This window comes from Sinocyclocheilus grahami, unplaced genomic scaffold (assembly GCF_001515645.1).
Source record: "Sinocyclocheilus grahami isolate Dianchi unplaced genomic scaffold, SAMN03320097.WGS_v1.1 scaffold307.1, whole genome shotgun sequence".
NCBI lineage: Eukaryota > Metazoa > Chordata > Actinopteri > Cypriniformes > Cyprinidae > Sinocyclocheilus > Sinocyclocheilus grahami.
The window spans coordinates 480,472-491,100 of NW_015505486.1; the positions used below are offsets into that span (position 1 = coordinate 480,472).

Here is a 10,629-nt window from a genome sequence, read left to right on the forward strand (position 1 = left end):
TAAATATAAACAAAAAGTAAAAATAAATTTATAAATAAAAAAAGATTTGTTATTTTTAAATAAATCTTATTTTTAAATAAGAAAAACAAACAAAACAAACAGGTAAAGAATACAAAATAAATTAATACATAAAGATGCATAAATTCATTAATTTAAATAAATGAATTAATATATAAAAACAAATACATGAACAAATGCAAAAAAATAGGTAAATATAAACATAAAATAAGTCATTACATAAGTGAAATGATCAAATTCATAAATAAAAATTACAAAATAAATTAATAAATAAAAATACATTTAAAAAATAATAAATAAAAGTAAAAATGTAAATGAAAAATTATTAAAACTAAATATATGTAAACGCAAAATAAGTATAAATGAACAAAAACTAAAAAAATTTAAATGTAAAAAATATATTTTAGTGATACCAATTGTTTATATTTTTTAAATAAATGAACAAATAAATAGGTAAAGAATACAGAATAAATTAATATATAAATGTATAAATAAATAAATAATACAAATAGGTAAATAAATATAAACATAAAATAAATAATTAAATAAGTGAAATTATTGAAATAAATAAATATTGAAATTAAAAAAATAAAGATACAAACAAGTAAAAGTAAATAAATGTAAAAAAGTATCAATACATGCATAAAAAGTAAAAATAAATAAATACATTAATCAATCAATTAATATAAAAAATGATAATATAAATATATTTTTTCTCTTTTTTTCCCCTCCCCTCATGTCCTGCATTCATACGTCTCCACTCTGAAGTGTTTACAGTAACAGAGCAATGCTATGAATACTATTCTGATGATGGTGTACAGTACGTCTGTCTGAAACGGTCTTTAAAGTGAAACAAATAATCCTGGATTGGGTAATTGGTAATATTTAATAGTTGATAAACCATTACCAGCAAACATACCCTTTCCACATAAATCAACGTCACATTTTTGCACAATGCTGTCAAATATTCCTGGAGCAAAACAATAAATGTTGTATATCATATTTACAAATGTTGATGCTATAGAGCGTAATGTTTGTATTACACGTCCCCCACCAGTAAACACTTTTTTTCTCCATATGGAAATTGCACAGCCAGGTTCACTGGGAGTGACTCGATCTGTGAGCGTTTCGCATGTGTTTTCATTTCAACCTTCGACAGAAAGACGTTTAGAAGCCAGAAACGCTGGAACTGTTGCTCAGCCGAGACTGCCTTAAGATCCAGCTGCTCACTTCAACAGCTGCTCATCATTTGAAGTCAGAGAAGATACAGGAGTAGTGTACACTGCTTGTTTTCGGTGTATTCTGGTGTAAGTGTAACCCGCGGGACTAATATATACCCAGCGTACTCGTTCCTTCTTTTGTGAAGCGTCTGTGCGCGTCTCCCACAAACCCCTGCAGTCGCTCGGTCTGCGTTTTTCCCCTCTCCGTTCCAAAGCCTCTCCGATTTCACAAAAAGCAGCCAAAGCCGAAATCGAGAAATCTGGCCCCCGTGTCCAGAAAATATTCCCTTTCCTGTTTCCCCTCGCTGCCAGGGACCGCAGCGCGGCCTGAAACTATGAGGAGTATTTTCAGCTCTGTAATTTGAAACACACACACACGGAGACACATAGATCAAGAAAACACGCGTTTCCTAAAGACCTGCACGACACCACGAGTTTCCTAATGAATGCAAACCGACGGCCGCAGAACGTGACAGCAAAGCATGCTGGGTATAAAAAACACCATCAAACCCGGTGACCCTTCAGAGGTTCTGAGTTATGTTCTAGATGATAGCAGTTGACATTTAATATCGGTGACCACAGAAAATTGTTTCGAATCATCCCTCAAATGAACAGTAATGCACTTACAGAGGCGTTTAAAAACAGAAACGTGAGGCTTGTATTTCTGTTAAAGCGCTTACATGAATCATTCAGTAAGCGACTGTTTATTATTGGAGCTGTGGAGCGTCTAAATCGCTCTTTAAGCGGTGGGACTGATTAGATGGATGAACTATTGACATAATTGCAGAGCTGAAATGGTGAACGCTGTACGGATAGTTTTGTCACGTCTCTTGCTGGTATCCTTGAGGGAAAATGACCGGGTTATTAGGTTCACAGTGTCATAAAGTTAAAAATTCAAAATAACTTTGCTGTTATGGCTATAAGTGCAATATAGAGCACAAGTTTACCCACTCTGTGCATTACTGTCATTGTGATTTTAGATGTATGAATAAATAAAATGAATAAAATAATGTAAAGGTTTACTTATTTACTATCTAAAATTAATAAAAAAAATAAGCAATTATGTAAATGATTTTCACTTGAATAATAGTTTAAATTAAAAATACAATAAAATAAAAAAATATATAAATTAAAAAGTAAATACACACTGCGATTTTTATTTGACAAATGTATTAATAAATGGATAAATAAATAACGGTTACTTATTATGACTTATTTAAATTACATCTCAAATAAAATACATTAAAATTAAATTAAATTAATAAAATTAAACATTGATTTTGAAATATTGTGCTATATTGTGGTCTCTGACAAATATATTAATAAAGGTATTAAATAAAATGAATAAAATAAAAAAATGAATAAAATGTTTATGTATACTTAAATGACATCTAAAATGAATCTAAAATTAAAAAATGTAAATAAAAAAATTAAATGAATAAAATTAAACGTGACTGATATATTGTGCTATATTGTGATATTTGACAGATATATTAATAAAATAAATAAAATGAATAAAATAAAAAATAAAAAAAGTTTATTAAATGTTTTTCTCTAATTAAATTAAATCTAAAATAAAAAATTTAATAAAATTAAATGACTAAAATTAAACATTGTGATTTTGATAAATCGTGCTATATTCTGATACTAATTTGACAAATATATTAATAAAATTAATAAAATAAATAAATACTTACTTAGGAATATTTAAATAAAATAAATGCAATTAAATAAATAAATATGTAAATATTTCTGATTTTACCTTACTACCTGTTTCAATATAAAATATAAATACATTAAAATAAAATATAAAGTGTAATATTAACTTGACAAATTTTGTCAAATGAATATTGACAAATATTATATATAATTAAAATAAAAAATATATAAAACATTATTTAAACAAACAATAAATAAATATTTTGAAAACATACTATAAATAATAAAATCAATATTATTTTCTCTAGAAATAATGCTGTTGATATTGTGTGTATCTTGTTTTTTTATACCTTGTATTAAATCTAAAACATAACTAAAAATGGATAGTTGCATCTCACGGTGATGAGGAGGTTAGGGATGCACCAAACCACAAGCCAGAGTCTAAAAACAAAAACTAGTCTGAGCTCGGAGTGGTTTGGTGCGAGTCAGGCCTCTAAATATGCATTTATCATCTAAAAATCAAGACGCAGCAAGAAATCTCAAAGCGAGCGGCTCTGGAAACCACGGTTTGGAGCACAGTCGCTCGTGCCAGCCACCTAAATACAGCCGTGTGCGCGAGCGCTGATTACAGATCGCTCTCGTGCCGTCCAAAAGCGCAAATTACACAGTTTCCTAAATACCACATACAATTAGCCTCTATTTTTACCCCACCTGTCTAAATCAGACGATCTGTCGAAGAACGGCGGTCGCTCCATAAACGCACGGTTTTCATGAAAGCATTGTTTTACGGCTCTGCGATGACAAGCGGCTGCTTTGGGCTTGAGCTGGAGTCTAGAAACAAATAAATAAATAACTGTTACTTATTATTATGACATATTTAATTAAATTACATCTCAAATAAAATACACTAAAATCAAAATTCAATTCAATTAATAAAATTAAACATTGATTTTGAAATACTGTGCTATACTGTGGTCTCTGACAAATATATTAATAAAGTTAATAAATAAAACGAATAAAATAAAAAAATGAATAAAATGTTTATTTATACTTAAATCACATCTAAAATGAATAAAAAATAAAAAAATGTAAATAAAAAAAACAAATGAAATAAAATGAAATGAATAAAATTAAACGTGATTTTGATATATTGTGCTATATTGTGATATTTGACAGATATATTAATAAAATAAAAACGATATTCGATAGACGATCTGTCGAAGAACGGCGGTCGCTCCATAAACGGATGGTTTTCATGAAAGCATTGTTTTACGGCTGCTTTGGGCTTGAGCTGGAGTCTAGAAACAACACGGCAGCGTTCAGACGCATCTCTGTTTACACTGCAGCCCGTGCATCAGAGCCATGGAGCTGTCAGTAAAGGAGCGTGGCTGTGGCGTTTTGTGAGTAAACAGAGGCCCGTCAGGCTGTGTTTTGTTAGGGTTGGCCCGTGACGGCTCATTAAAGGCGCTGGAGTGAATGTGATGTTAATGGGGGCTCTTGCGGTGCCAGCTGGATGTGGTCAGAAAACAAGCCGCTCTGTCAGGAATCAGACTCGGTGTGAGAGGCTAGAGGGGTCGAGATGGAGAGAGAGAGAGAGAGAGATGCTAAATCAGACTTCTCATCTCATCTATTTGCAAAGTTTCAGATCCCTGAGTTTTTTTTTTGTTGTTGTTGGTTTTTTTACCCAGAATATAGCACTCTCAGGAAAAGGAAAAAAAAGTACAAAAGCTATCACTAGCAGTACCCTTTCAAAAGGTACAAATAGGTAGGCCTACCATTTAGGTACTAATATGGGCATTTATAGGTAGGGCTGGGTATCGTTCAACATTTTTCGATATCGATACCGATACCGGTTCCTGAACGATACTTTTTTCGATACCAATTTTATGAAATCAATTTTAACAAGATTACATTATCTAAAAAAAAAACTTTGGTTTTATTTTTCAGCTTGTTGATGTTTATACAAACTCAGACTCATCTCCAGAGCCACTGCACAAAGGAACAAAATGTAACCAACACAATAAATCAGTGCAAATAGTTTTAATAAAGCTCAAATAGTCTGTTAGGCTACATGTACACTAGTGCGTGTTCGTTTTAAAACGCATAGCTCAAGACAGAATCATGATTTCTATTTATTTTCCACTGATTTCCTGATGAGCATTAGCAGCTTCCAGCGCTGTCTGCTTGTGTTCTCTCTTCCATGATCGCTTTGAGTAAAAGCAGAATATAAATCTTATTTATTGTCTAATGTAGCATGATGCTACAGTTTGCATGAATGGTCACATAACACGCGCTTTCGTCGTGTAATGTTAGTATGAACGGACATCTGCATTTGATCGGAACTCCACGCAGCTCCCGCGCTACTCTCCATTGGAAATGAATGACTGAATGACCGGTCTGTCGCTTGTCGGAGATGGAAAGCCGGCTTGAAACGCAGTGGAAACGGCAGTATGACGAAGATCGTTTTCATTTTAAAACATAAACGCACCAGTGTAAATGCAGTCTTATCTGAGGGGGCTGGGATGCATTCGCACTACAGCCTCACGTGTGCGCCACATCTCTGAGTGTAACCGGCGTAAACTAGTAGGTGTGTTCGACTTGACGCGGACTGACTGTGCAGACCGATCGGTGTATTACAGTACCACGAGAGCTAAAGAGAGCAGACTGCTCTGTGCGCTTTCGAAACGCTCTCGCGGATGTCAAGCACTGATCGATCTGCGCCGCACCTCTTCTAGTCGAACACACGGCTAGTGCTGCAGGCTTATTGGCTCACTGACACTGATGAGATTAATCCCTTAGGTATCGAAAATTGGTACCGAACGACGAGACGTTTTTCGATACTCGATGGTATCGAGGCAATTCGGTCAGTGCCCAAAAAGTATCGAACTCGATACCCAGCCCTAATTATAGGTACTAAAATGTACCTTTAAGGGACATACATGCAATTTTAGTGAAAAGGTACCTGAAACTTACTTTTTCTTTACTTTTCTCCCCCCATTTTTGCACATTTTCCAAGTAAAATTCACTTAAAATTAACGAAGTGTATAAGTACATATACTTTTCTGGTTTAAGAACAAGAAGCAAAAGTAGTTTGATGTTTTTTTGAGTGCAGGACATTAGAACTTGTTTTCAAAGATCTTGAATGAAATTTATTTTACTGCTTTTAATTCATTTATTTTCTCTTACCCCTTTAGAGAATATCTTTTTTTTTTTTATCATAAATCTAACAAAATGTTGTGAGGTTTATGCTCGAACCAGGACAATGTTTTTCTGTTTTTAAAGTGTTAAAACGTTTTTAAGTGTTTTTCTTTCTTTAAAACAATATATTTAAAAACAAATTCTTCAAGAAAATGTGAAAAATTAAATAAAATACATAACAAAATAACTGTGATTTTCGCTTGATTATTTAAATTGAAAGAAAGAAAGAAAGAAAAGGGAATTAAAGAAAAAATTAAAATTCTGTCAATGTTTGCAGTATCTTTAAAAAACAATTTTCTTCATGAAAATTAAAAAAATAAATAAAATAAATAATTGTGATTTTTACTTGATTTAATATTTAAATCAAATTGAAATTAGATTTTTGCTTGATTAATTATTTAAAATGAATGAATAAATGATGTTTCAAAACGATTTGAACATTTTTTGAATTATTTACAAAGTATAAATGCATGCAGTGATCCAGCAACCAAAACACATTTAAAGTCATTCAAAAATACATACAGCGAGTTGGATTTCCAACAGTGCATCTAAAGTCGTCTTTGGTCAACAGATGCCTACAACATGTAAAAGTACAAAAGCCGTTTCTCAATACCAAGTACACAAAGTTCTTTGCAAGTTCGACTCGGGGAGTGTGAACTCCTGAGGACGGGAGGACATAAGTCCGGTAATTCTGCAAATGAAACGGCGGCGTACTTGATAACGTCAGTCAGCTCGCCTTGGCTACTCTGGTTATCCTAACTGTATGTATTTACAATACAACGAAATTATATCAAACACCACTTCCTCTTTTCGTTTTCATTTAAACATATTAATAGCCGCAAAAATTAGTTCAGGGAACGTACATACATTACAGTGAAACAAAATATTATATCAAACAGCATTGCCTTTTTTCTGCTTCATTTAAAATATTAATAGCCACAAAAATGTGGTTCATGCAATGCGTACACGCATTACAATAAAACGAAATGATATCAAACACCACTGACTTTTAGTTTTCTTCAAAATACAAAACACAACCCTTTTAGTTTTCATTTTAAATATTATACAACGGATCGTTCCGGTCCTTGATTCTGATTGGTTGAGCCGTGTTCTAAGCTGTTGTAAATTACTCTACAAACACACACCTTTGTTTACGTCTGTGTGTTACTCGGCAACCACTTTGTTGCAACCACAACTGTTTCTGAGGAACTACATTGTTTGGCGGAAGAATACTGTTTTTATTATCGTTACACTTTATTTGCTCGGTTTTATTTTGTGAAACCGTACGTATATGGAATAACCGTTTTATAAAAGCAGTAAGTCCCGTGAAGCCGTGATTTACAGTGATTTTATAACAGCTAAGGGGGTTGTTATAAATTCACTGTAAACCACGGCTTCACGGGGCTTATTGCTTTAATTTATGAAACATAACTTTGTTTCTGCTCAGCCAAAACGATAATACCTGGAAGAAATAATAGATTCATGAGACCAGCGGCAAATGTCAGAAGGCCTAGCCGAGTTGAGGCTGCTCTCGTGGGGAAACATGAGCACTGAGCGCCCGCTGATCGCGTGGAGCTCACGTCTCCGAATCGGCGAAGCTAATTTTCAAATAGGCGCTATCTTTATAAATAAACCACAGATTTGAGTTTTAAACAACTACATTCTCGCCTGAAATACTCTTAGAACTGCATTTCATGACACAATAACAGTAATATTTTGAAACTTATGCGGGTTTTCTCCTCCGCCATCATCGCTTGCTCGTTGGTGCGAAATGCATTCTGGGATACCTGGCTGCCTCAAGTTCGCACAAGTCACCTCTGATAAAAGGGGCGGAGCAAGAACACATCCGGGGATTTGAACTGTACTTGGCTAAATTTTCAAATAGGCGCTATCTTTATAAATAAACCACAGATTTGAGTTTTAAACAACTACATTCTCGCCTGAAATACTCTTAGAACTGCATTTCATGACACAATAACAGTAATATTTTGAAACTTATGCGGGTTTTCTCCTCCGCCATCATCGCTTGCTCGTTGGTGCGAAATGCATTCTGGGATACCTGGCTGCCTCAAGTTCGCACAAGTAACCTCTGGATGCATCCTTGATAAAAGGAGCGGAGCAAGAACACATCCGGGGATTTGAACTGTACTTGGCTAGATCATGCGAACTTTGAATTGGAACAGTACGACGCTTCAAGAACACAAGTACAGACAAGAACGCAAACTGAGAAACAGCCAAAGCCTTGCAACTTCTGCTTACAAGCAATCCTTTGAAATCAATATAGCTGCATTGTCTTTAATGCATCCTAACCATTTGGAAAAGTCCACAAACAAGACTTTCAGGATTGACTAACACTAAAATGCCTCAACACAAATCATACACACTACATACATCCAAACCAACTGAGCTTGAGATCAGAGGACATGAGAAGACAGCAGGTGTAGAGGAAACACTCTGCACAGACAAGCATCAGAAACTCAAATCTGACAACACACCTGAGAAGAGCCCGACAGCAGATGATCCCACGAGTGTGTCTCGGAGATCACGCTGTTTGCTTCGAGAGCAGCATGGGTAATATCTAATCCAGCATGACCCCATCTGATTCACCAGAGCACAAACACACAGAGAAACCTTCGCTGAGGACTGTGGGAATGTTTGGTCTGATCTCGCTCCTGCAGAAATGGCTGGGATTGATCGGCTCTCAGACAGACGCTCGACAGGTTTCAACAATCAAAAACACTGTCACATTCACACAGGCATCGGACTGTATTGTTTCCCAGGGTTCAGCCGTTTCCCATGGCTTCACCGGCTCAACAGAGTGAATGAATCAATCAATCAACCAATCAGAATGAGCTGCTGAAGCAACAGTCTGATCTGATTGGCTAAAGATAGAATATGAAACCTGAGGGGTGAATGGAGCAAAACAAAAACAAAAAAGAAAGCAAATGGAGTAGGCTAACTAATAAAGTGTTACCTATGGAGTTACACTGTTATAAATTAATTTTCAAACTTTTGAACGGTGCTGTACACTTATTTACATTCTCCTTAAGTCGATATTTATATATTTTTTCCTAGTTATGTTCAGCTCTGAATTAGGGCTGTCAAAATGGCTGAAAAAATTCAAATGGCTAGAATGTGGATTTTTATTTTAAATTTGACAAATATTCGAAATTTGAATTTTTTTTTGACAGCCCTACTCTGAATATAATAATATAAAGTAACAAATCAAGAACGACAGAAAAGGTTGTGGAAAAGTCATGGAAATTCACTGGTCAAAAGGTTTGGGAACTTTTTTTCAGCTCTCCACACAGTGGTGGAAAACTTAACTTAAACGAAGACAAAAGTAATTTTTGAGTATAGCAAGTATAAACTAACCTAAATGAAACTGAGTAGTTAGAAACAAAATGATATACAAAAAGAAATAGAGGTCAGACATGGTCATCAAGTGTGTTTGTGCTGATGTTTCACCTGTATATTGTACACCTGTATATACAGCAGTACAGCAGATAATATGAGAATAAAAACAATAATAATCTTGTCGCTGAGTGTTAGAGCAGAAGCAGGTGAGAGTTTAACAGAAGGTTACCTGAACCGCTGACGGCTGGGCCCGAGGGTCGAAGAGACGCAGCTTCTTGTCCTGAGGAAACAAAAACACAGAGGTTAAAATATAACCATATTATAATAGCATGAGAAATATAAGCAGAAAGAAAGACATTTTTATTATTAATAATACAGTTAAGGCAACATTAGAGTCGCCATAATCTTTAATATAACACTTTAATGATTGTAAAATGATTTATTATGATTTTGTTTTGAAGGGCTTCGATTATTATATGGTAAAATGGCTTAATGTGGCTTTTTTTTTTAAATTCGAGTCTGTCAACTCCAGGTTAAAAGATGTAAATATATTACAACACCATAAACACAAGACATCAGTAAAAGTAAATAAATAACATTTATTAATAATAATAACAAAAACCATAATAAGGCTGCACTGAGGAATGTTATTTTAAAAAGTCAGTTTTCCTGGATGACCTGAGCATATTATGCTAGGAATTCTATCCCATAATGCAATGCACTCAAATTGACCTTGTATTCCCTCATGTTATCCATAATCACTCCACTGGTTCATTATTTAATTGGACCGCAAGAGTTTTTAATATTTATTTTTAATTAACGATTAATCACATCCAAAATAAAAGTTTTTGTTTACATAATATATGTATGTGTACTGTGTATATTTACAATGTATATATAAATACAAACACATGCATGTATATATTTAAGAAAAACATGTTATGTTTATATATTAAATATATTAATATATAATATAAATTATAAGAATATATAAATGTATAAACGTAAATACTTTCAAATTATATACTGTATGTGTGTATACATACAGTATATATACACATAATAAATATACACGGTATACACATATATATATGATGTAAACAAAAACGTGTATTTTGGACGCGATTAATCATTTGACAGCACTAATATAAATATATATATATATATTTATATTAGT

At 33.6% G+C, this 10,629-nt stretch overlaps 1 protein-coding gene across 2 annotated transcripts in view; it reads right to left on the reverse strand.

Annotated features, from left to right (window-relative positions):
• LOC107601580 (coronin-7-like) overlaps positions 1-10,629 on the reverse strand; it is a 164,555-nt gene that overhangs the window by 120,986 nt on the left and 32,940 nt on the right. For both annotated transcript variants that reach the window (XM_016293818.1, XM_016293817.1), the window contains one exon: positions 9,682-9,732. In XM_016293818.1, the coding sequence (XP_016149304.1) occupies positions 9,682-9,732 (51 nt within the window). The remainder of the gene's footprint in view (positions 1-9,681; positions 9,733-10,629) is intronic.